Genomic DNA, 26,902 nt, shown 5'->3' with positions numbered 1-26,902 from the left:
AATGGCTTTGAAAATGATCTTTTTCCAGGGGGCTAATTTTACAATCAAATGCATTGGTGCAAAGTTTGTGGGCACTTTCCCTTTGAAAATGATCCTAGAAAAAAATGACCAGCACGCATTTAGACCTGCGAGTGGATTTCAGTAGAAAAATCAAAAGTGCGCTTTTCTAAAATTCACGAGTACATGCATACGTGCAAACCCCTCCCCAATGCCTTCTCCAGGAACCCCTCCCCTGGGGAGTGCAGGTGCATGGCAGGCCCTACACCTGAGCTTTTACCTGCCTACAGGATGGAGAAATAGCTCTGAAAGTGACCCTCCCTGGGTGCAATTTTGAAAAACCCTGGTCTAGTTGAAAAAGTTCTTTAGTACCTTCAAATTAATTTCGAAGGCAGTTTCCCTACGGCAAAGGACTGAAGTACCTGCATTACCTGCAGGCGAAAATAGGCAATGAGGGTTTGAAAAGTGAATCCTTGCACATACTTCATCCTCCCAGGACCTGCCACATTTTCTGAGAGAGAGAGAGACTCTTTATAAGGTTCTCATATAAATAAACTATTTCTATCATTGTAAGAGGGGCAACTCGGGGAGAAGTTTTGGTGGTGGCCTAGGTTTTGGGGGGCAGTGTTACATGCACAGTCAGAGGTACGAACAGCACAGTTACCATCAGTGAAGATTCGATGTGATTTGAAGTGATGAAAGTTACACAAAGATGAGAGTTGTACATTGTACTCTCGACCTAGCTTGATAGCAGGTAGGTAGAGCGTGCATCATGCTAGGTCGAGAATACATTGTACATATCTCATCTTTTTATGCCTTGCATCACTCCAAATCACATAAAGTCTTCACTGATGTCTACTGTGCTGTTCATACTCTGACTGTGCATGTAAAACTGCCCCCCAAAACCTAGCATGCCACCAAAACCTCACCCTGAGTTCAGAATGCCCCCTCTTAGTGTGGTATAAAAAGTTGACTAAAATGTGTGCCCACCAGAGGTGCTCTCTCTCTCTCCCTCCCCTCTCCCTGTTCAGCTATCCCAGGCATAATGCAAAGAAAAAAGGTGTAGTGTTACCTTACCACACACAACCTTAAGCACCCCTCATTTTCATAAACTCCTCCCACTTGACTAAATTTTTTAAATTTTCATACGCATCTTGTGATGCGTTATTTATTGCATGCATTATAGCTTTGTCACTGGCGTTAGGACCCTAACACCCATGATAATGCCCTAACGCGATTTGGAAAATGATCCTCTTAGATTGTGAGCACTCTGAGGATAAGGAAATACCTGCCGTGCATGAATGTAATCTGCTTTGAAGCGCCGAAAGGCAGAAAATAAATATTGTATATGAGGTCCAAAATGCATATGCTTTCAGGCAGATCTATAGAATTAGAATATCCAATCATGCTGGAATCTCTTCAACAAGGAGAACGTAATTCTTTACAATCCAATTTGTGCTTTGATCTTAAGGTTTCTGGAGGATCCAAATTTGGTACATCAAGTTAATGTGGAAATTTGGAATAATCTTCATTGAAAGATTCACATAAGGTTTCACCTGCTATTAATACTGGGCACTTTTAAAGCTCTGGAAAGAATAAGTTAAGGAAGCAGGAAGTGTACAATTTGGAACCAGAAATAGAAAGCAGGGGACCAAACACGTCAATGACAGGAAAGACGGCACGTTATTGCTGTAACTTCAGAAGCTGAAATACAAACATAAAACCATTCATAGTCAAGCAAGCATATCGACTCACTTGCAGAAAGCTAGCTGTTATTCAGAGCGGAATAAAAGTGCTAACTTAGAGGTGCAATATTTAGAAGCAAGAAAGAACAGTGAGAGAATGCAAGCTGTCCAATCATCACAAGATAAGTTAATTTATAAGGCTAATGAGATTGAAGAGTGCTTCAAAAACCGTGAGGCAATCTGTATTGATCAAAAACGATATGAGGGTAGTTCTTGGAATTACCATTACATTTATAAATAAAAAGTTATTAAAAAAAAAAAAAAAAAAAAAAAGCCCTATATGAGAGTAATAATTGAAACTCTGTGGGGAGCCTGTAACCATGCACCCGTGGGCATGCAAGCTCCTTTGTAAAGGACAACTCCCTGTGGAGTATGAAATGCTGTTTTGCCTTGTTTTCTGATCAATCAGGTTACAAAATCAATTGGGTCCAAATCGGACGCTCTCCTCCTTAATATTCACTGCACAAAGACTATTTCAGATCCTTGCTCATTTCAGTGGAACCAGGCGGGGATGAAATGCTCGTGAGTGAGGCACCGGAATGATTTTGAAAAGAGAATTTTGATTGATACGGGGAATAAAGTGAAAGTTTACTGCAAGAAGTTACTTTCGAGGGATCGTTATGCTTGCCGTGATGGGGAAGGCTTGAAGCTATTAAAAATGCTTATTACGCCACCGATTAATCAAATACACGTTGCCCTTACTTTTCCAGATAACTTTTTATGTTCAGTTCCGTGTTATTAAATTTTCCAAAATAATCCTTACATGCGTAGTTTATTAACCCATGGTGAGGTGGTGTTTGTCAACATCAATAAACACATTTAGCAAATTCTCTACTCCCTTCTCCCAGTATCCCCCCCAGCATTATCCATCTATGGAGAATAGGAGACCAGTCCATTAACTAGAGGCACCCTCTGACTGCACCACCAGCCCCTTTATGAGGTGTTCAAGATCAAGCTTTATGCCCTATGGGGCAGGTAGTGTAAACAAGCCTTCCATCTCTGCAAGAACTTTGCCATATCCGTGCTTTCTGTAGACTTTTCCATTAGGCAAAGACAATGCAAGCTGTTTCTGAGCTGTACCAATAATGCACATTGTGTCCAGCACCACCCATTTCTGCAATATTGCCCTTTTGGCTAAAAGCAACACTTTTCACCCCCATAGTTAAGTACAAATTATTATTTGAAAACTGATTGTAATTGCAGAAGATTTTTCTACCTATCAAAAGCAATTGATATTGTACTCATCTGTAACAACTAGAAGGCTAGTTCCTTCTTAGCGATACATACTTGGTGGAAAATAGTATGTCTGACAAAAAAAATAACATGAAATTGTTGCAGCTGGAAAAAAAAAAAAAACCAACAATAACCTTTGAAGACTTCAGGCAATCTGGAGATTATTCTGTATCCCAGGCACTGTAAGTGCAATCTTTTTTGTGATATCAACAGATGGATGTTGGCCTATGTGTTGCTATTTAGTGTATTTCATGAGGGTTTCAATATGGTGAGCCGCCTAGAAAATCAGATGTTTTGTAAGGGCGGATTATACAAATGTTTCAATAAAATAAAAGTAAATATATAAGATATGTTGTACAGAATGGAAGTAGTTTCCTCTCAGACTGGTTAATGTTATGTTTCCTGGCCAATTTTAATAAGATTTAGGTGCCTTTGATAAGGGATGAGCGCGCTGAAAAGGGGGCAACCATAGGATTGGACGTAGGGTGGCAAAAAAAAAACAAACGTTAAGAAGCTAAGGGCAAGTGAACTGCAGGCCTAAAGGTAAGTGCCTAAACGAAGCACTGAGCATTTTTCTTCTAATTGAACCCTAAATGTGACTTCAACAAAAATATGTGAACTTGCACAAAATTTAAAAAAAAAAAAAATAAATAGGTCACAAGGTCGGTCTGGGAGGAGTTGCAAATTCTTGTCTTAATCATGGACTCCCTCCCTTCCCACGCTGAGGAGAAATCCAAAGCTATTTGTGTGGGTCAAAAATGTTTTGCCCTCGTCGATCGACTCTCTGGAAATGGCCCCCTCCTCCTTCCTCGGCTCATGGACCTTTTAGCTGTGCTGAGGGGGGAGGCATTTCCTGGGCCGTGGTGGGGGTGGGGTGGCAGGAACTACGTGCACGGATTGCATTTAAAAGTCTTCCCGTGCACCTTTCCAGTGAAATTCTACCCCACGGCACAAGGGGGTGCACGGGACCGCTTACTGCGTCCCAGTTCTGGAGGCCACATCTCCCCAAGGGCATCGATTAAGGTGGAGGCAATTCAAAGGCAGGCCCGGGAAAGGGTGCACAGCCAGCTGAACTAGCCTGTCTGTTATTCAGTGGCAAGGCGGCTAACTTTAGGACAGGTCTACAGGATGGACCAGGCTTAGCCGGATGATTTACCCACCCACCACTTAAGATGGCTCTCTGGCCAGACAAGTAGTTATCTGGCTGAGTGGGGGCCGCTGATCTCAGGCACATATTCAGCGGCTTCCTACGTTCTAGGGAAAAAAAAAAACCCAGAAAGGGGAAATATGATACAAATATGCAAATATCTAGCAGACTTCAAATTAAGAACCAGAAGGAAGCATTTTACAAAAGGACAAAAAGCTCAAGGTCAAGGGGTCATTATATGAAGCTGAAGAGGAGGGAAACTCTAAAAAAAGAGGGTGAGAAAATGCTTTTACACTGAGAGGGCGACGGACGACTGGAAGAGACTCCCAGAGAGCAGGCAGAACAGGGGCAGGATTCGGGCATGCGTGGGATAGACCCAAAGGAACCCACAAGTAACAAGGTAAGGCAGAGAGTGCAGGCTGGGTGGACCAGCGTCTTCTGTGTTTCTGTCCATCCGCTGCCTGGTCTCCCTCACTACATAACCCTGAGCGTCCCGAACCTTGCGCAGCTCTGCTCCTCATGGTCAGACGCTCTGTTTTCAGGAGATAATGTAAGCGCTGGCGGCTCCTGGGAGGCTCCCCTCCAGCACATCACTGGGCAGCCGCTGTCAGCTGTCAGCTCCTGGGCTGGGACTCGGGGAGGGTGAGACTCTGTGCTATGGAGGGGGGGGGAGGGCATGGCAGAAAATGAAGGCCCCCTCGCCCTTCCTCATACACCTGACAGCCGGACAGAAATCTCTCCCTTGTTCCACTGTGTAAATCAAAGCAGAAGATGCAGTAATGATTAATCAGATGTTGACTCATCTCATCAGCATTTTAATTAGCTGTGGAGAGGCAATTTGGAAAGGGAGGGAAAGGGGGGATTAAATTGTCTCTAATCTGCTGCATCACACGGGGGCTTCAGGACTCTTAGAACCAAGGTCCCTTCCAAAGTTTCTTAGGAAAGGGAGGGTGGGAGCCTAAGCTACCACTGGCCCTGGCACTGCTGAGGGAGGGGGAGGGGAGGGCTAGCACTGGCCCTGGCACTGCTGAGGGAGGGGGAGGGGAGGGCTAGCACTGGCCCTAGCACTGCTGAGGGAGGGGGAGGGGAGGGCTAGCACTGGCCTTAGCTCTGCTGTGGGAGGGGATGTGGGTGCCCTGGCACTGCTGAGGGAGGGGGAGGGGAGGGCTAGCACTGGCCCTGGCACTGCTGAGGGAGGGGGAGGGGAGGGTTAGCACTGGCCTTAGCTCTGCTGTGGGAGGGGATGTGGGTGCCCTGGCACTGCTGAGGGGGGGGGGGGGGGGAGGGTTAGCACTGGCCCTGGCACTGCTAAGGGAGGGGGAGGGGAGGGCTAGCACTGGCCCTGGCACTGCTGAGGGAGGGGGAGGGGAGGGCTAGCACTGGCCCTGGCACTGCTGAGGGAGGGGGGAGGGGAGGGTTAGCACTGGCCTTAGCTCTGCTGTGGGAGGGGATATGAGCGCCCTGGCACTGCTGAGGGAGGGGGAGGGGAGGGCTAGCACTGGCCTTAGCTCTGCTGTGGGAGGGGATGTGGGTGCCCTGGCACTGCTGAGGGGGGGAGGGGAGCTCTGAGGGAGGTGCAGATAGGATGCAGGCTGGGTCTAGCACAGATATGGGAGGGGCTGCACAGCTCAGGGAGAGGCTGTAATGTGCTCATAATTAGAAGAGTTTAATTAACAATGAGACCCTGATAATTCCAAATGGGTAATCAGTTGGGCAATCTCCCTGGAGACCTCTGAAGTATTAATGGGGAAGAAATTTACAGCCAGAGGGAGGGAGCAGGCTGAGCTGTCCCTGGTGCTGAATCCAGATAGGTAGGCTAGAAGGGACAATTACACTTCGGCCACAGCTATTAGTGTCAATTATCCACCAATTACTGTCACATAAATCAGGAGGCTGGGATGGAACAGCAGCAAAGTGAGATGAGAAAGAAAAATAGCGCGAGAGAGCTGGGACATTTAATCCAGGCTCACTCCTCAGTGCCTCACAGTCATACTGTGTCATCAAGCTAATTTTCCAGACTATCTACTCAGGCCATCCATAGCTTAGCATCCCAACTCTACAGCCGATCATTCCAAGTCTACTCAATGTATCCGGACCTTAAATCAATTCCAATATGTACCTAGATCTTCAGCCAGACCAGACTTGACTCAAATCATGTTTTATTCTTCTCGTTAATCATTTTCGTTATTCCCCATTTATCTGATCCAAGTTCTACGCCCTGGTTCAATGTAATTCACATTCTTACATGCTTGTTTTTCCGTTTATAATGTAAACCGAGATGATATGTAATATTTTACATGAATCCCGGTATATAAAAATGTTAAATAAATAAATAAATAAATACTATCCCCATTTCACACATCCCCTCCCGTCACTGTATCCCCAGCTCCATTCTCCTCCTCCCCCCTCCACTCACTGTATCCCCAGCTCAATCCTCCTCCTCCCCCCCTCCACTCACTGTATCCCCAGCTCCATCCTCCTCCTCACCCCTCCACTCACTGTATCCCCAGCTCCATCCTCCTCCTCACCCCTCCCGTCACTGTATCCCCAGCTCGCTCTTCCTCCTCCCCCTCCACTCACTGTATCCCCAGCTCCATCCTCCTCCACCCCCTCCAGTTGCTGTATCCCCAGCTCGCTCTTCCTCCTCCCCCTCCAGTTGCTGTATCCCCAGCTCAATCCTCCTCCCACACTGCATACCCAACTCACCCCTCCTCCCTCTCCCCCTCCAATTACTGTATCCCCAGCTCACTCCTCCTCCTCCTCCCCCTCCAGTCATTGTTTCCCCAGCTCGATCCTCCTCCTCCTCCCGTCACTCTATCCCCAGCTCGCTCTTCCTCCTCCCCCTCCAGTTGCTGTATCCCCAGTTTGCTCTTCCTCCGCCCCCTCCAGTTGCTGTATCCCTAGCTCTCTCCTCTTCCTCCCCTCCCTCTCCAGGCACTGTATCCCCAACACGCTCTTCCACCTCCTCCCCCTCTAGTCACTGTATCCCCAGCTCATTCCTTCTCCCTCTCCCCCTCCAATTACTGTATCCCCAGCTCACTCCTTCTCCTCCCCCTCTAGTCACTGTATCCCCAGCTCAATCCTCCTCCTCTTCCTTCCCCTCCAGTCATTGCATCCCCAGATCACTCCTCCTTCTCCTACCCCTTCCAGTCACTGTATCCCCAAGCTCAAACCTCCACCTCCAGGCACTATATCCCTAACTCACTGCTCCGCCAATCACTATATCCCCAGCTCACCCCCCTCCTGTCACTGCATCTCCGGCTTCCTCCTCCTCCTCCTCCAGCCACTGAATGTCCAGCTCACTCTCCTCTTCCCATCCCTCCATAGCTGTATCTTCTGCTCATTCCTCCTCTTCCTTTCCCCTATGACTGTCCTCCTTCACACACACACACACACACACACACACACACACACACACACCCTCCCACAGCTCACTCTCTTGCTCTCTCATACCCTCTCTCTGTTACTGTAAGCATGAAGATTGGAACATGCCATCTACTTATGTACTAATCCTCCCCCAACAGAAACATACACCCTGGGAATGCCTCCTCTCAACCCAGCTAAATGTAGAGCAAGAGGAAGACTTTTAGCTACAATGAGGGATGTAATGCTCAGACAGTGGAGTTCCATGCATAAATTACTGCTCACTCACATAAACGGCTTTGAAAATTGTTCTTGCCGCGTATACCCTGGTGCATGCATGCATTTCTGCAGGGAGTGATTTGCAGCTGGGGACAAGGCATGTCAGGAATGGATTTGGTTATCCAGTGCCTAAGGCCATTCCCTCACCCTTCCCTGGCATGACATGCATGGCGCTCCTAGATCTCCGCTCCAGTGGTGATCCTCAAAGCGCAATGAGTGCAGGAAGCAAGTCTGCGTTCACAGGCCCCGCCCTCCATGGGGAAGCCCTGAAGGGGCGGGGCCTGTGATCTTAGTCACTGTGCTCACTGTATGTTCAGGATCATCAGCGGAGGCAGTGGTGGGGGTGGCGGCAGTGGGATGGGCGCCTTTCAAGATTCATGCCAAGACGGCAGGGGACGGATTATTTGCTACCTCCAAAATGTTGTTGCCCTAGGCACAGGCCTAGTAAACCCGTATGTAAATCCAGGCCTAGGCATGAGGGTATATCAGACAGGCACCCCCTGTACTCCACCCTCCAGCGCATAATCCAAAAATTCAAAACAAAAACTGTGGCCAAGAAACTGGCCCTTCCAAGGGAGTTTTACTATAAATACTAGAAGGGTGTGTAACAAAAAACAAAAAAAAGGCTTGGAATACTACCAAGAATTGACTCAGCCATAAGAAATTACCAGATACAGAACTAGATTTAACGGCATAAAATGCAAAAAAAAAAATAATTATACAAGTTGATTTTCATTCACAATTCCACAAACAAAACAAAAGCAAAAGCAAAAATGCTTTGTTTGCCCAGGGACTTGAACTTCCGGAAGAGAGGAGAGGAAACGAAAATGTACAGAAAACATTTTTTTTTTTTTTATATAAACAAATGCATTTTCAGATAAGGCGGTGGGACTCCTGCTTCCCAAGGGCTAAGCTTCTCATTTATTTACTTATAAAATGTATAACCCGCTGATCCAAAAACCTCAGCGATGACGAACCATTCCCACTGGGCCTTCTGCTGGGCTGCCCTGAGTTGGGGGAGGGGCATGAGAAGAGCGTAGGATCTGTTCAGGCTCCGGGTTCTAAACCTGATTCTTCCCCCCCCACCCCCCGGGCTTTTACGGCTTCGGATGACATTCTCCATACTTTCCCCTACCCTTTCCCTGTTTTATTGTATTTTCTCTTAGTTTGATGTAAACCGATATGATGTAACCACGAATGTCGGTATAAAAAAGCTGTTAAATAAAATAAATAAATACGTTATTTATTAGACGGCTAATTTCTTTATTGCACGTTAGTGATTATTTTAGGTTTTATATTGTTGATGGAATTTGGCCGAAGGAATTATTGTATTAGCCTATGGTGTTTTGGTTCCATTTATATTATTAATTTGTATTCATGTATTCAATATTGCTGGCTTGTCTCAAGTTTTTGACACTGTTTTTGAGGGCTGGTACTGTCCTACCATTAAATTTATTCTTGGCTCATGCGTTATTCGGTATCCGCTTTGAACATGATGGAAACAGAGGGTCTAAATCTGTAGACAAGTAAATAAATTGGCCTTTATTTCATGCACTATCTGCTGCCAGGGGCATAATCGGATTAAGCAAAAGATGAAAATGTTTTCTAAACGCCTTAGTTTTAAGGCTTAGTTTTAAACCAGCACGGTTTTAAATGCATCCATACTTGTTTCCAGAACAGTTTGAGGGCTAATGTATTGGTGGAAGATCCCCTGCTTCAGATATGGACACAAAAGTAGAGTAGAGTTTGCACGTCAACAACATTTCAGGGAGAGAGAGAGAGAGAGAGAGTGTACTCTTATCCAAATAAGAGAATCTAGCAGCACCCCCCATTACTCAACCGAGGGAGAGAAAGGAAGAGGCAGGCAAGCAAGTGTTTAGCCAAAAAATACTGAGTTTGGCAACTTTCACCCCATTATTTAATGATGAAGGCTACTAAATTACACCGGAGGAGCCTCTTAGATAAGATCGCCTCACTGTGCCAGGTAATAAAGGTATCTGATTGCCTGCCACTACGGTATCTCTGCACATTAAGCTTCCCGTGCTGCTGCTTCTCCCGCATGGCCCCTGTGCTGCAGCCCTGCCAGGATAATTATCTGATAGGAACTTGCGGCAGGGACCTCACCTGCTGCAGCTTAAAAAGAGAGGCAGCAAGAAGGATTAATTACTAAGCCAGGACTGGACAGGAGCTGCTTTTTGCTCAGTGCCAGAGAAGAGCCCCGTGCACATCTATCATATCTTGCACTCACTTGCTGCTCTTCCCTGTCTCTCTCTCGTTGCCTCCCCCTCCGGACCGCAGGGGCAGGGAGATCTCTGTTTGCGAAACAACGCCTTCTGTTCAGGACGCAGATCGTCTCTTTACTCACCCCGTGCGGTGGATAGGTTATCCATCCCCAGTCCCCTGCGATTGCTCTTGTGTCTAACAAATTCACTGGAAAAAAAAAATAGAGAAAAGTCTGTTTCTATTCAACAGCTGCAACGTGTTCGTCTGCGGCAGGGAGAGTCTCTCCCAGAGGATTAGGACTTTTGCCACTGCAGAGTAAATATTGGTGGGGACGTGACAAGGTGGATGGGGAGGAGGAGGATTTTTTTTAGCTCTGGCACAGGCTAGGGGTGTGGAGTTTGGGGGGCAGAGGTAAGGAAAGGCCTCATTAGGGAGGGTTTTAGGGGCCAACGCATGGAAACCTATTTTTCCCAAATTATCCCCCCGAAGAGCAGGACCCAGCATTGCCCTTATTAAAGTCTGGAGGTCCCTATTTCATTCTCCTCTGGGACTGTGGCCCTGTGCCCTTGCCTTCTGGTCCTCAATTTTTCATGTATTTTCCTTTGCCCACCCCTGCGAGGACTAATTACTGACCATCAGGTGTTCTCCCCATTGCACATCTGTAACTCCTGGACTACACAGCAAGGTTCCAAAAAGACAAGGATCAAAGGAACAATATTATTCAGATTACCCAACCCGAGACACAGGGAGGTAAAGCGACTCCCCCGAGCTCAGGCAGAGAGCGAGTACCAGATAAGGGGACTCCCAGGGTCACAGGGAGAGTCTCTGACAGACACACTCCAGTGATGTCACAGCACAGTGTGTGTGTGTGTGTGTGTGTGTGTGTGTGTGTGTCACAAACTCTTCTGCAAAAGCTTTCTCCTCCTACCTGACTCCTCCTCTAGTGATGACCCCTGACATTGGAGTAGGGGGTGGGTGTGTGTGTGTGTGTGCGTGCGTGTGGACATTTGCGGGGAGGGTCATTTGCTTTAATGTACTTCACTGAAGCAGAGACTGTGACAGCCCGCCCAAGTAAAAAAGTAGGTGGCATATATTATTACACTTGGAATATCATTTTCTTCTCAAACGTCCCCATCTGTTCTGCCCTCTGATTACTGAGGTGTAAAGCACAGGATTCCCTACTGATTAGAAAGAGCTATCAAGAAATAAGAGGCAAGGCACAGCCAGAAGTGCATATCACACCGACTTCTCTAATCATCAGCCTACAGATTTACTTTACAAGGCATGAATACTTCACCTGTGACAGCACGGCCTGCTGGTGGACGGACGAGTGGCCTAGTGCTTAGCACAGGGGCCTGAGAACCAGCGAAACCAGGGTCATTTCCCCCGACATTCCCTGATACCTTGGGCAAGTTGCTTTATCTCCTGTCAAGTAACCCCTTGGACTGTAAGCTCCTTAGAGCAGGGAATTGCAAGTAATGCTGAAGGCTGCTTATAGCATTGATTGGAAAGGCAGACTACAAACGGGCAACTTTCTATTTGCGATCGACAGTCGGCATGGAAGATGCACTGAAATACCTCAGTAAAGATCCCAAAGAGGGTACAGGGATGGAGAAGCAATGCAGTGGGTCTAACAGAGAACTCCAGCAAAGCGTACAAAGATGCTGGAGAAGAAAAGACTCAAAAGTGAGGAAGAAAAAGATGAATTTCCAGCTGGGAGGTGAAAATGGAGAGGAGGGGGGGTGGTGAGAAGGCGGCAGTTGCAGATTTCAGGGGCAAGCAAGGGCGTAGGGATGGGGTGGTGAACAGCTGGGAATGGAGGGGCAGGACTAGAGATGAGATTATAAAAGGTACAACAGGAGCAGTGCCAGGAAGGGTTTTAGAGAGCAGAAAGGCTGCTGAAGAGAGTGAGGAGCCAGCAGAAAGGCAATGTCACAGAAAGGGTGGGGTGGGTCTACTGCAGACCACCAAACAGAGGAGAGAACACGGGGGAGGATTTTATTTTAACCAATGTACAGAAGTATCTGAGGCGTGTGATCTGGTGGCTAACGGGTGGAGAACTCTGCAGACCCGAAGGTGAAAAGAAACGTGGGCGAAAGGCATCATGAGGTCAAGCCTCTGAGGGAAGGAGATAAAAATGGGCCAAACAAAGACAATTAACGTCAACCGTTAGGGATTAAGGGGCCAGAAAGATGGCACAAGGTCCCTGGTTTGACCTTTGAATCAGGTTTTCCACTCCTTGGGTCGGCTGGCGACTATGGAGGGAGGGAGTCATGGCCATTGCCCAAGGTTGACGTCTAGTGGCTGGATTGCAGGGTTCTGGATGGCGTCCCAGGGCCCAGGACCGTCACTGCGATTGGCCAGACTAGGAGGGGGCGGGGAGGCAGAAAATAAAACCGAAGACAAATCCCTGGGTATCTGCAAATGAACGCTCATGAAGCCAGATCCCAGTCAGAAGCAGAAAAAAGAGTTCAGACGGGTGGGCCTGCTCCTTAAAGAGGCGGCACGGAGGACAAAAGGGAATTGATCCGACGGCAGCAAAATTACCACAGGCACGCGCACACCGCCCAGATAACATTTAAGCCTAAAGACTTATACCACAGTAACATTGAAGTCGATGGTGCTTAGAGATACATTACTGCCTAATCAACACGAGCTATCGCATCTCTTGTTATCTGTTGCATTGCAAATGATTCTTGGGACTTGTCAAGGTGGCAGTTTGCCGAGATATAAATTACAGGCGCAATATTGCTTGTAGGTTTTATAAGTACGGAGCTGCAGCAGCTGAGGCGTGATAGAAGTGCGGGATTTCCAGCAGGTTGGCAACTGATGGATGTGTATTTTTATAACGTAATAATTCCTAATTGGTCATTCATTTAGTTTAATTTGCTGTTTCATAAGCCGCAATTCGTAATATTGAAACAGCGGATATATGGAAGTAACTGTGCTCTCTTGGGTTATACTTGAGCTGTTAATTTTTGTAATTGCTGTTATTTTAAAATCAATAACTGTTGAACACGGCTCCCCTCCACCCACACACACACACACACACACACTGTGGCCTAAATTCTTCAGTAGCGTGTGCACTTTACGGCACATGAAAGAGCAATCTCGGTTTTCAAAGCTCGAGATAACTGCACGGGTTGACTTTGAAAAGTGGGTCGATACATGTTTAACGAAGGTGCGGCTATACGGCAGAGTTATCTGCATAGACCCTGAAACCTGCCTGCATGCATGTTTGTTTTTTTCCCAGTATTCGGGACAGGTTTCTGGAGCAAGAGGGCTGGATAAGATTTTAATTTCTGTGCCTAGGTTTTTTTTTAATTTTTAAAAGTACCCGCGTACATTTCTTTGAGCTGTTTATGTGGGGATCATTTTTCTGGAGTAATCCTCAAAGCCAATTTACCCGCATAAATTTGCTTTGAAAATTGGGGTTTTTTTTGTTTGTTTGGTTTTTTTTTTACAAAGTTCCCTCTCTTCCCCCCCCCCCCCCCAGAGGAAAATTTTGAAAGGCCATTTACCCGTAGTAACCAGTAGTCTGAAAATTGCCTGCCCTCCCAGCAGGCGTTCCACAAAGTGCGGACTTTTACCCCCACTGGGGCTGATGCAATAAATCAGCATGGAAAACAGACACTCAGTACCTCTCCTGGGCCCGAGATTGAATATTTAAATGAGGAGTCGCACTGCCAAGGAGGCACTAGGGACAAATGGGCACCCCTAGTGCCTCCTTGGCAGTGGGTGCCCAGGAGAGGTGGCTGTCAGTGGGACAGGAAAACGGACGCTCAATTTGACGAGCATCCGTTTTCCTAACCTGTGCACAGCCATAGATTAGGAAAAAAATCGATGCTCGTTAATTGAGCTTCCCTTAACCCATCCTGACTGCGGCACACTTTTTTCCTAAACCTTTTGGTTCCTCCGACTTAATATCGCCACAATATTTTTGGGCTGCTCAGAAATTAACGCCTGCTCTGGGAGGGCATTTGCTTGTGATGAGCGCTATTAGTTTCGCAGGGGGGGGGGGGTGTTGAATGCACATTTTGGACGTGCTAATCCCCTTGTAGCATAAGGGGTTGTGGACGTGCGTCCAAAACACGTGTCCAACCATGGGTTAAACAGTGCGCTCGGCTGAGCATACTGTACTGCCTCGGCCCCCAACGGGGGCATTTCTGGGGGCAGGGTTATGTCAAGGGACGCAAAATGCAGGAGGGTTTGAAGGGGAAAATACAGGTGCAAATCCGTGCAAGGATTTTTCACCAATGTTTTAAAGCATTCTGGTACATATCCAAGTTGTAAGCAGACTTCTCCACCCCCACCCCCACGCCCCCTCTTGCTGTGTATTCAGAGTTTTGAATATAAGGAATTTACACGTTAGGGTTATTTCACATCCACATTGTGTGTATACACAGGGATCCGATTTTGATTGGCTCCCGTGCAAAACGCTGACGGGCCAGTTGAATAAGAGGCGCTGAAAACGGGCCCTCCTGTTGATGCAATACAGGGCGCACTCAGCCCAGCGCACTAAAAGCACCCGATGCAATAAGGAGATCAGGGCCTCAAACACATGCGTAGCCAGTGGTGCCCAGGACATGTAAATTCCATGTAGATGAGCCTATCAGCTAGTACCTCCCCCATCCAGGAAATCGCCGAGCTCCCAATGCGGCAAATTTAACGCCAGCCCCGGAGGTGGAGTGAATTCGATTCGCCAGCCAAGGGGCTCATGAGAAATAAAAAAAAAAATAATAATAATAATGACTGTCCTCTGTGTGTCCACCTACTTAGCACCGTTCTGACGCTTACATTCATTGCTTGCAGTGTTGAAAAATAAATGTACACTGGCTTGAGAAAAAAAAAAATTCTTATGGCCGCTCAGTTCAGACGCCCAGAGCAAAGGGGCGCTTCGCCGTGGGCGTCTTCAGCAACCTCGCCAAAATCGGCCAGAAGAAGCGGGATTAAAAACCAGACGCTCGCATGGAGCCGCCCGTTATAATCGTGGGTGCCCGACGCATTTGAGCGCCACGGACGCACAATTCTCCCCAGCGTGCCCTTTTATTTATTATTTTTTTTAACATCGGGCGCCTAGGGGATGCGTCTGCGCCTGCGTTAGAAAAACGGGCACTTAATACGAGCGCCCATTTTCAGCCCGCGCCTTTATTGCCTCGGCCCCCAATTGCCTAATGTGCGGGCGGCCGCATCCCCCGGGGTGCCCGATGCAATATTTAAACGAGAGCTAGCGTTAAAAAGGGGCGCAGTAACGGTAAATCGAATGCCCGTAGCACGCAACGGTTTATTCCATCGGGTGCCCAATTGCGATGGGCACGCAACACGAGAATCCATTTCCATCCGGTCTCTTTCTCTGCCCTAGTTCACTTCAACAACCTCAGCCAAATATAAGGTGTCCCTTGCTTTGGACGTCCAAATTATGTGGCAATAAGAAAAGTGGGAGGTTTTGTTTTTTTTTTTTTTAAATGAAATGAAAATATACAATTATTTTTCATCACCAAAAGAAGTAAATTAAAGTGTTGCAGTGATACTAATGGGAAGGACACGCTTATGTTTCTCATGAGCCCTTGTCTGCAAGCTAAATTTCCTCCACCTCTGAGGCTGGAGTTGAATTTTCCGTGTTAAAAAGCGCGGGTTGAGCGCCCAGCGCTTTACTGCATCGGGAGGGAAGAGTTAGCGTCCTCATCTGCATGCGATTTACATCTGATGGGCGCTATCGGGGGGTAGCATTGGACACGCCAATCTCCTTACTGCATCCAGCGCTGGCCTAGCACGTCTAAAAGGCCGCGTCAAACCGCCTGTAAACCCGTGCGCACTTTATTGCGTCAGCCCCTGAGCTGGAAGAAGGATCACTCCCCAATTCTGGACCGCACGTTTAGAATTTGATTTTCAAATCTGCGCGTCTTGCTCTGCCGTCCGCGGAAATGGGCAGAAACGCGGGGGGGGGGGGGGCATCTGTACACCTTTACAGAAACCCTACTTAAGCAGAGGGAATCCGCTAAAGGAACAGGGGTACCACCTTGCCACTAGGGGGGAGTAGTGAGAACTGCCCCGTAATTCCTTATTTCCCTCTGTTAAATCGGGACTATGGTTTTGAAAGTTTAGCCCTTAAAACTTTGCCGACGGAGTTCATCAATGGAGCATTCGTCCACAAGCCCTTGCCTCCCCCCGCCCCTTCTCCTCTCACCTGTCAATCTCAACACCAGAAATGCCTTTCCCCAGTTGACTGCTTGTTTATTGCAGAGGCGCTCGGCACCAATGGCAATGCAATCCCCCCCTTCAGAGGAAAGCATTTACCTATTCCTCTATCAAAGGGATTCCAGATTTTTGAGGCTCAATGTTATTTGTTTTAGGTATTATCAAAGCAAGCCCCTAACAAGTACATAAATGAGAATCCTAAAAAAAAAACAAACAAAAGTCTATCCAGCTTAAACGTAATGTTAAGTGCCTTAAAGCTGGGCTGCTGGAAAGAAGGCAATCCGGAAAGTGCCACAGGCAGGCCAGGTTTTCAGGATATCCACAATGAACAGTTCCTGAAGTGCCGAAAAGCAGAATATAAAAAGCTACAATAAATAGATGAAGAGCTAAATAAATAGATATCTGATTACACTGGAGGCAGCGTGTGCTGATCTCTCTCATGCATATTCACTGTGGAAATCCTGAAAGCCTGGCCTGTCTGCATCCCCTCCAGGGGCCCCTGCGCTGACCGTTTCATGGCAAGAATCGGAGCAGAGTGCCTGAGGATGGAGCAGGTCAAGGTGAAATCAAGGTCACTGCTTCGGAGACGTTCCCCAGCCCTGGAGGGGGGAGGACAGATGCAGCAACTTATGGATACAGAAAAAACAAATGCAGGGAAAAACATGGTGGGGGAGAGAGAATGAATGTAGGAATGACAGCAAAAGGAGGAAAGCTGGGTCTCCTCTCGTGTTCTTTTAACTTTGATCCCGTCTGAGCCCTTGTGTGCCTCTGGACTGTGCTAGATCTGCTCACCTGATTCTCCTCCTCCTGCCTCTGCATGCTTCTCTGTGGAAAGTGTCGGTGCTGAATCCCAGATGCAGGCGGCCTGCTGCTCTTTTGTTATACGGGAAAGCTCCACAGAAACATAGTTCAGAAGAGCGGTGGGGGAAGGAGAGGGGGCGGCACGGATTAGAGGGAGGGTAAAAAGAGTTCTAGAGGGGAAAGGTTCTAGAGGGGGTTTGTCATGCCTTGTGTGTGTCTTGCAGCGCTGCAGCCTGTGCTGTGGCAGTGCAGCGCAGTGTGAGGGAAGCTTGCACTGCAGTACCTGCTGAGTGTGTGCGCGATGCTGTTATCTGTCCTGTGGCAGAGCAGTCTTGGGGGTAAGCTGGCACTGCTCCTGCTCTACCGATCATCCTGTGGCGGGGCAGCGAGTCACTTTACCCTCCATTGCCTCAGGTACAAACTTAGAATGCGAGTCCTCTGGGGACAGGGGAGTAACTACAGTACCTGAATGTAATCCGCTTTGAAGTGCGGAGAAGCGAAATATAAAAATCAGATAGATTAAAAAAAAAAAAAAAAGATGTGCCAGGGAAGTTTTCAGCACTGAAGCAGTTTAACAAGAACCCAACTGGCTCGGCTGTCCCCAAGAATCCCTCTGTGCCCCAATCTTTGACTCTCTGTGTGAGCCTGGAGGAGTCACTTTATCCCTCTGTGCCTCAGTCACTGACTCAGTGTGACCCTGGGGGAGTCACTTTATCCCCCTGTGCCTCAGTCACTGACTCTCTGTGTGGCCCTAGGGGAGTCACTTTACCTCCCTGTGCCTCAGTCACTGACTCTCTGTGTGGCCCTAGGGGAGTCACTTTACCTCCCTGTGCCTCAGTCACTGACTCTCTGTGTGACCCTGGGGGAGTCACTATCTCCCTGTGCCTCAGTCACTGACTCTCTGTGTGACCCTGGGGGAGTCACTTTATCTCCCTGTGCCTCAGTCACTGACTCTCTGTGTGACCCTGGGGAAGTCACTTTATCCCCCTGTGCCTCAGTCACTGACTCTCTGTGTGACCCTGGGGGAGTCACTATCTCCCTGTGCCTCAGTCACTGTCTCTCTGTGTGACCCTGAGGGAGTCATTCTCCCTATGCCTCAGTCACTGACTCTCTGTGTGACCCTGGGGGAGTCACTTTATCTCCCTGTGCCTCAGTCCCTGACTCTCTGTGTGACCCTGGGGAAGTCACTTTATCCCCCTGTGCCTCAGTCACTGACTCTCTGTGTGACCCTGGGGGAGTCACTATCTCCCTGTGCCTCAGTCACTAACTCTCTATGTGACCCTGGGGGAGTCAATTTATCCCCCTGTGCCTCAGTCACTGACTCTGTGTGACCCTGGGGGAGTCACTTTATCTCCCTGTGCCTCAGTCACTGACTCTCTGTGTGACCCTGGAGGAGTCACTTTATCCCCCTGTGCCTCAGTCACTGACTCTCTGTGTGACCCTGGGGGAGTCACTTTATCCCCCTGTGCCTCAGTTACTGACTCTCTGTGTGACCCTGGGGGAGTCACTTTATCCCCCTGTGCCTCAGTCACTGACTCTCTGTGTGACCCTGGGGGAGTCACTTTATCCCCCTGTGCCTCAGTTACTGACTCTCTGTGTGACCCTGGGGGAGTCACTTTATCCCCCTGTGCCTCAGTCACTGACTCTCTGTGTGACCCTGGGGGAGTCACTTTATCCCCCTGTGCCTCAGTCACTGACTCTCTGTGTGACCCTGGGGGAGTCACGATCTCCCTGTGCCTCAGTCACTGACTCTCTGTGTGACCCTGGGGGAGTCACTTTATCCCCCTGTATCTCAGTCACTGACTCTCTGTGTGACCCTGGGGGAGTCACTTTATCCCCCTGTGCCTCAGTCACTGACTCTCTGTGTGACCCTGTACAGATAAGGTTATCTTTCTTCCTTTTGCTCTCTCCCTTTTAGCATCCACCTGTCCATCTGTAAGCTGACAGCGCTGTCCAGACATTCACCCTGGAGGCAGCTGCATACCTGCTTCGGAAATGTTGTGAACATGAAGTGTACTGATAGCCAATAGAAAGCAAAGCGGTGTAAAAATCTAAATTATGAACAATTAAAAAGCAGCGATAACAAATGAACTCATTGGCGCTGCTGTCCGCCGCATGGCTAAATGATATCTCTGCCTGGCCCTTGCAGCATCAAAGGTACCTCAGCAACAAAATGAAAGCACATGCGACCAAGACAGGGAATTGATAGTTCAGCTTAAATAATTTCATGAAAAAAAAATCCCATTTGTACTTTTCTAATGAAGTTGGTAAGAAAGTGGGTCAGCCAGGTTTTTTTTTTTTTACAATTAAAAAAGAAAAAAATGCACAGAATAGCAGCTGGCGCCAAGGATGGCTGGCAGAGCTGAAAGGCGGCTGGAGAAGCTCCCTGGCACTGCCAGCTGCTGCCCACTCTGGAGACCACCCTGGCAGGTCTGACCTTGAAGGGCGTGTAATCATGCCACACAGATCCGTCTCCGCTCCTCTCCGGGGGAAAGAAATCCTCTGTTTTGGGAGAGGGGGGGGGGGGGGTGAGGGAGAATGTGTTGCTCTGCTGGCCTGGGAAGGAAGGATCCCGATGCCCCAGCTCCGCCAGACCCAGGCGAGCACAGAGACCCAACCAGGAACGCTGGCGTTTCGCCTCCGGCTTTCCCGTGTCTGTGGCACGCTTAGAGATGTGGGTCCCAAAGAGGACATGCAGGGGGGGGGGGGGGCAGTGGAACGGGCAGAGGAGAGAGCGGTGCGGGGAGCTGTCCTACGTGCTTGTCGAACCGTACAGGAAGAAGAGGGGGGGGGGGCCGACAAGGAGGGAAGATCAAACCTCAGGCAGAAGCACCGAGTATGAAAACAGATACGGACCACCTATTCTCTGCCCGGTTGTGTCCCTGGCACAGCGCCCTACACCCCCAGCTGTTCTCTTGCTTCCCCCTCTCTTCTTCACAACTGAGGCTCCCCTGAGCTTATCCCAGGCTCTCTCGAATTCTTTCACAGTTTCGGTCGTTCCGCGCCTTCACCATCCTTCCCATGAAAATATATTTTCTGACCTTGCTCCTGAGTCCAGCTCTAGCCACTGGAGCTTATTCATGACCTCTTGTTCTAGACCACTCTTTCCTCTGGAAAAGGTTTGTCTCTTGTGCCAGATGTCTATCTTTGAGGGATCTGGATGTCTATCATCTCCCCCCTCTGTCTCTCCTCTCCTCCAAGTTGCACATACTTAGGTGCTTTTTTCTTTTTTTTATCATGTATATGATTTTTGCTGCAGACACTTTACCATTTTTTGCAGCCTCTCTCTGGAGTGGCTCCAGTCTGTCTATATCCTCTTGGAGGTGTGTCCTCCAGAACCTGAATTATTATGCACTGGCTTACCAAGGTCTGTGCCTAGGATGGCACATTTCCTGCCCCCCCCCCCCCCCCCAGTCTCATTGCTGCCACCACTGTATTTTCCAACTTTCTCTGCCCACCCCCCAGACCTCAGCTCCAGCAGTGATGCTCAACACAGAGTCAGCGCAGGCACTAAGCACCACGAGGGGTCAGGGCTTGCACCTGTCAACATAAGCTTAGTCCTCAAACTCGCTGCACTGTGCGGATCACCACTGTAGCCGAGGTTCAGGGCCATTGCACATACCATGCAGTTTTTCCGGGGGGGGGAGAGACCGTGTGACGCCAGCGTTGAATCAGTGCCTAATGACGGCAGCCGACCCTGCACAGAACTGGACACACTATTCTAAGTGAGATCTCACTGACGACCTGTACAGAGGCATCGTCACCTCCTTTTTTTTTTCTGCTACTTTTGCCTCCATCCCTCTGGCTCTGGCCATCACCTTATCACCTTGAGATCATCAGACATGATCATCCCCACATCTGGGTCAGTGCTCATCACTTGCTCAGCCCCTTCCCACTCTCCCCTTCCATCGTGTCCTGCTTTCTAGGACTTCTGCACTCCAAATGCATTGCTCTGTACTTTTTTGCACTGAATATTAACTTGCCGAGTACTCAACCACTCCTCATTCTGCCTATCCCCTCAGGTGGTGTCCACTCTGTGGCAGATCCTAGTGTCATCATAACATCACTCAAAAAGATGCTGAACAGATCTGGTCCCAGTGAATGCTATTTGCCACAATCCTCTGTCACTTAACCAGTTTTTAATTCAGTCCACTAACTTGCAGCCCACCCCCAGGCTGCTCAGTTTACTAATGAGCCTCCTTGTGCAGGACTGTATCAAAAGCTTTGCTGAAATCCAACTACACCACATCCAGTGCATGTCCTTGATTTAGTTCTCTAGTCATCCAATCGAAGAAAATCAATCAGGTTTATTTGAAATGATCTTCCTCTGGTAAAAACCATGCTGCCTCAGATCCTGCAGTACACTGAACTTATAGATCCGTTACCATCCTTTCCTTTGGTAAGAGTCTTCATTCATTTTCCCCAACACCAAAAGGTCAGACCAGCCTCCTCCCAGTTACTACCTTAATGCATGGGGTGGCAGTAGGGCTGCAGCAAGCTTCCAAGAAGAGGCAGCAAGGTCAAGCACATGGAAGTACCGCAGGACTCTGATACGCTCTTAGGTAGGAAAACCAGGCAAACTGAGTGGACCAAAGCATCTTTATCTATCGGCGACTCTGTGACTAGCAGCCTTGACATTCCTGCCACGCAGTATCTGTAGCCCTCATGAACAGCTGCCATTGCAGGGTTGAACGGTACACAACAGGAAGAAACTCCTGCAGGAAAACGCACCACAAGGCACTGGGCCACAGGGACCCCACGGTTCTCCCCATCCGCAGAGTAGCCTACTCTAGGGCACTGCTCTACCCATCTGCCTTCCAGCCCGTGAAACCTCTACAGATGCGTGCAGGGGTTATCGGCTGGCGCCGGATGGAAGAATGACCTCTGCCTGTGCAGCAGAGTCAGGACTGGAAGTGGCTTTTGTGAAAGCTTTTACAGCGTATTACTTCTTGGAAACCGTATGGAATACAAATGAAAATTAATGTAGGCCAATTGTAGAGAGATCTTTCGGGTCTGACATAGCCAGGCGAGGATTATCGTAATAACACAAAATTGAGGTCAATGATTCATTTGAAAATTGTTTTGGGATTTTCGGGAGGCTGCCAGCTCCAGACGATGACCCTCCCATCGCCCATGTCAGTGCCAAAAGACGTTTCTTGGTTTCTAGTCTGACTAACCCACATTCTGTTTTAATACTAAAAGTTCTGTCAATTTTTTTTTATCCCTTCCTTTTTTTTTTCAGATAATTATGGAATACATTACAGGAGCAATTCACTGAGCATGGCTCAGATACACCTGAGATTTTAGGGGGTCTTTCGGCAGCACCCTGAGCCTTAGACATCCCATGTGATTCTTGGGGATTCCTCAGCATTACCCATGTGATTCAGTTTTTGGGGGTTTTTTGGGGTTTTTTGTTTTTTTTACTTTCCAGATTTTATCAAAGCACCAGTTAAAAGGGAGCCGATGCATTTTTGATTTAAGAGCAGATAAGAAGTGAACAGGGCTCTGCTGAAGCACTTCCCTGAGTGCCAGAAGCTGGGTAGAACTGGATTATTAATAGTTCCAATACTTAGACATTATTATGTAGCAGCGTACAGGAAACACGGAACTCAGAATTGTACCAAATGAATTGTTGAGATAGCTTCTTCTCAACAGGCACTACACAGAGGCAGTCAGACCACTTAAGACAGCCTGCATCTCACAGGGACAGTCTGTCCAATACAGACAGCTTACCTTCTGGAGAGACAGTCTGCATTACCTAGAGACAGCCAGTCCACCTCATAAGAACAGATTTGCCAGGTCTCTCAAGCCCAGTATCCCGTTTCCGATCCAGGTCTGCAACTCCGCCTTATCAATGGCATATGGACTTTTCCTCCAGGAACTTGTCCAAACCTTTCTTAAACACAGCCACACTAACAGCTTTCATCACATCCTCCAGCAATGAATTCAACAGCTTAATTATGTGTGGAGTACAACGTTATTTCCTTATATGTACAACTTAGTAACTTCATTGTGTGTACCCTGGTATAGCCTGCCCTGCATAGAAATCCAGTGAGGGATTCCTTTAGGCACACAGCATGCGAGTGCAACTGTGTGCATTTTGATTAGTCTAGGGTCTCGAGGGGTCTGCACTGAATTGTTTTATGATTTGGATAGCTTTTGTTGCTGTTTATTAGGGACATGACTTTGGTCAACTTCGGCTGGTGTTTTATTAGCATGTGTGATTTTGTCCTACCGCTGAAATCGGTAGATCAGCGGAATATAAGTCTTTAAATAAATAAGTAAATACATAGATAAATAAATAGGCCACCAAGAAGAGAAGGTGGATGTATTTTTTTTGTCGGTTCACAGAAGAGCCCAAGGCAGATGAGAATGCAGCTGGGGGGGGGGGGGGGGGGGGGGAGGGGAGCGGAGGGATGATAGGGACTATCCAGCAGAGCTTTAGAATATACTAGAGACAATTTTTCTGCAGAAGATGGAGAAATCAAATGGGGTAAGGGGGGAGGGAAACGCTAGTGGACTTAATCCTCAGTACCAGGGAAGAACGTGTTAAGAAGTCTGCTGTAGAAGGTAGCTCAAATAAATATTAGTATGAAAGGATAACATCGATAGGATTAGAATTTAACACGGTTCGACAAATTGGAGAAGGGACCAGAAATAGAGGTTAATATCCAATAAGGACCAAATTCAAACAGCTTATGGTCAGTATGGATATAAATATACACAGAGAAACATTTCACGGTTCCATTCCTTCCCGACTGGTGAAGTTTCCAACATATAAAGTCGTTCTGTACCGGGGCATCTCACAGTAACTATCTCTGACTCCTAAAGATCTAAACTCGAGTCCGGCCCGATGGCTCTGTGGCAGAGCTGTGCGCTGCCATGTGGAAGGCCTGGAGGTCACTCTAGGGCAGGGCTCCTGCTCCCAGGCTTGGCCAATGCTGCGGAGGCAGCGATCACAGGCACCGAGGGGAGGGAGATGGGTCGTCACGTGATGGTGACATCTGGCTGCCAGACTCCAGAATGCACAAAGTACCGGAGGTTGCTGCAGTCTCTGGCCCAAGACCATGGCAGCAGAGGCCCGGTTAGAGAAGAGGGAGAAAGAGGATTCAAACTGGGGGTGGGGCTCATGTCACCCTGGTCCCACACAGACCGGTTCTGATTGAGCCGGAAACCCAAAGTAGCAGGAGGAAACGGTGGGATCCCCCCCCCCCCCAAAAAAAAAAAAAAAAAACAAATCCAGCATAGAGGTGCAAGTTCTGAACTGTGAAATGGGGGGATAATGGAAGGGGTGTAATTTATTCAAGGTTAAAAATGTAGATAATGATGGCCAGAGCAGAGATGGAAGGTACTTTTTGTGCTAAGTCTCAAATGAATGCAGATGTGGGAAGCACTGGGCACAGACAAGGTGGCACAGTCTTTCTGTGAATGGGAAGTGTACTGCTACTGTCTTCTATCCTGTGACCTGGGGGGGCCAGGGAACATGCAATGTACCCCCGTTTGTTTTCCCCAGTGTCTACCCTATCTCCCCACATGGTAATTACAACTCGATAGGCGGAGCACCCTGGAGAGGCTGCAGGGGAACATTCATGTTTCTTGTCTGGTAAGGGGGACTGAATCCGCAGTTCTGATGCACGTATGGAGCGTTGCCATGTCGTGTGTTTGCAAAGAAATGCCCCACACTAGGGGTGCAATAGTGTGCACCTGTCAAAAAGCAGTTTCAGGCTGTGTATCTCTGACTCCATGTAAGCGTTCATGCAAGTGAAATAGGATGTGGCTGTGTAGATTCTGACAATGTGAGAGTGTGCATGTACATTATGGGGCACCCGTGTGTCTTTGATTACATGTGTGTATGTATGTGTGTGTGTGTGTCTCTCTCTCTGTATAAACCTCTCCCTCTGTCTCTTTCGAGCTGGGAGATGGAGAAAGTTCTGCCTCTCCCCCCACTTCAGGACTTTTCCCCATATCTCCCTTTCCCTAGGGCACCCCTTTTAAAAAAAAACAACTCAGCAGTTTGACAGAGAAAAGCATTTTCTCCTCAGACTCATGAAAAATGGACAAGCAGCCAGAGAGGGAGAAAGAGAGCATTAGCAGCTCCAATAGAAATACAGGACCGAAAGGCAGAAAAGTATTCGGATGTTAACACAGCTTAATCCATTTAAGCAGGAAAGTATCCACTCTGTACGGCCTCGGTCCACCCCCCCCTGAAAAGTAACCTGTGCAGGGCAGAGTCACCTTCCTGGTAAGTTAGTTTTTCTGGCATCCTGTCACAAGGTCAGAAATCAAATACAAGCAGAGAGAATTAGCGAATGCCTCCAGAATCCTGGAACTCTCCTCTGTACTTGGCGATTTTAATTTGCCCATTACAATATTTTTTAATCGCTTCACATATTTCTTTGGCAAGACATGTGCGATCTGTCTGGCCAGTAAAGTTCCCTGAATCATAAGGAAAACCGGACTACCGGCAGGTTCAGAAGAGCCCCATGGTTTATTGGAGTACTTAGTCCAGGATATATCTTGTCTGCAGACAGATGTGCTTTAATGCAGTGCTCTGCGATCAGAGCCCCTGCTCATGCACCGGGGCTGGAGGCTGCTCTGAGCCCCTCCAGTCATCACTGCCGAGGGCAGTGATGCCATGACCTACAGAGGGCACAGAGCCAGGGGCTACAGCCCTCTGTCATAGGAGCGCCTGGGCACCCCCTATCTTGAGCAAACTCCTTCACCGTGTGCAGGGAGGGATCATTTGTGTTGAGTTTAGCTACCCCCTGATCATTTTGAAAAGTTGGCTCCCATGCCCCCCGCTGACTGCAATTTGACAAGAGGGGTACAGGCGAAGCAAGGGGGAACAGTGACAACGGGGGGGGGGGGGGGGGGGGGCACTGGAGACAACACAGAGCAAAACGATCATGCCAAGAAAGTTATCTGAATCTACACAGGGAGAAGGAAGAGCGAGCACAGGGCAGGCCGAGGCAGAACAGCTGGACCGGGACCCCCAGCCTGGAAAGAGCCGAGCGCCGCGCAGAGGGGAACGGAGGATTAAGGACACGCAAATGGGAACTTCTGTGGGTTTGGGGGTGGGTGCAGGTTGCCCAAACGCAGCACTATATGAACTTGGTGGGCGAGCTGAAAACTCCGCACTGAGCTGTGAAACCGGGGAAATGCCCCGCTGCCTGAAAATCTGCACGCACCCCCCCCCCCCGGGAAGCCCAAGAAACTCGGGGGCTGGGGCCGAAACTTTCGCCACTATTTGCCCCGCTGCCAGGCGCCGGCGCCTCTTACCTTCCGTGCTGGCCGCCCACACGCAGAGCGTCACCCAGATGCCGACGGAGAGCGGCGCGTGCGTCCGGCCCATGGTACCGCAGCGCTAGAGCCCGGTGCCGAGGCGAGTGCGCTCTCCGCGCGCGCTCGCAGGGGCAGGCTGCCTGCGGGGGAGGCGAGCGGGCCTGTCAGTCACAGCCCCGCAGCCAATGAGAGCCGATGCCGGGGCTGAGCGTGACAGACCCAGCACACACACGCACACACACACAGCATGCACCCAACTCCATCCACACAACATACACACACACACACACACACACACACAGGCACAGCATGCACCCACCTCCACACACACACACACTGCATGCACCCAGCTCCATCTACACAACACACACACACACAGTCACAGCATGCACACATACATATACACTCACGCAGCATGCACCCACCCCCATACACACATACAGCATGCACCCAACTCCATATACACAACATACACACACACAGACACAGCATGCACACTCACACACGCAGCATGCACCCACCTCCACACACACACACACACTGCATGCACCCAGCTCCATCTACACAACACACACAAACACACAGTCACAGCATGCACACATACATACAACCTCACGCAGTATGCACCTACCCC

At 48.7% G+C, this 26,902-nt stretch overlaps 1 protein-coding gene across 1 annotated transcript in view; it reads right to left on the bottom strand.

Annotated features, from left to right (window-relative positions):
* Nucleotides 1–26,379, bottom strand: part of EPHA8 (EPH receptor A8) — a 108,153-nt gene extending 81,774 nt beyond the window's left edge. The window contains exons 1-2 of the mRNA XM_029578794.1: nt 26,266–26,379; nt 10,130–10,194 (exon numbers count right to left, since the gene is read on the bottom strand). Coding sequence (XP_029434654.1) covers nt 10,130–10,194; nt 26,266–26,338 — 138 coding nt within the window. The 5' untranslated portion in view covers nt 26,339–26,379. The remainder of the gene's footprint in view (nt 1–10,129; nt 10,195–26,265) is intronic.
* Nucleotides 26,380–26,902: the final 523 nt, after the last annotated feature.

The sequence above is a fragment of the Rhinatrema bivittatum genome, chromosome 15 (genome assembly GCF_901001135.1).
Source record: "Rhinatrema bivittatum chromosome 15, aRhiBiv1.1, whole genome shotgun sequence".
Classification (NCBI taxonomy): Eukaryota; Metazoa; Chordata; class Amphibia; order Gymnophiona; family Rhinatrematidae; genus Rhinatrema; species Rhinatrema bivittatum.
This window is presented reverse-complemented; position numbering and strand designations above follow the sequence as displayed.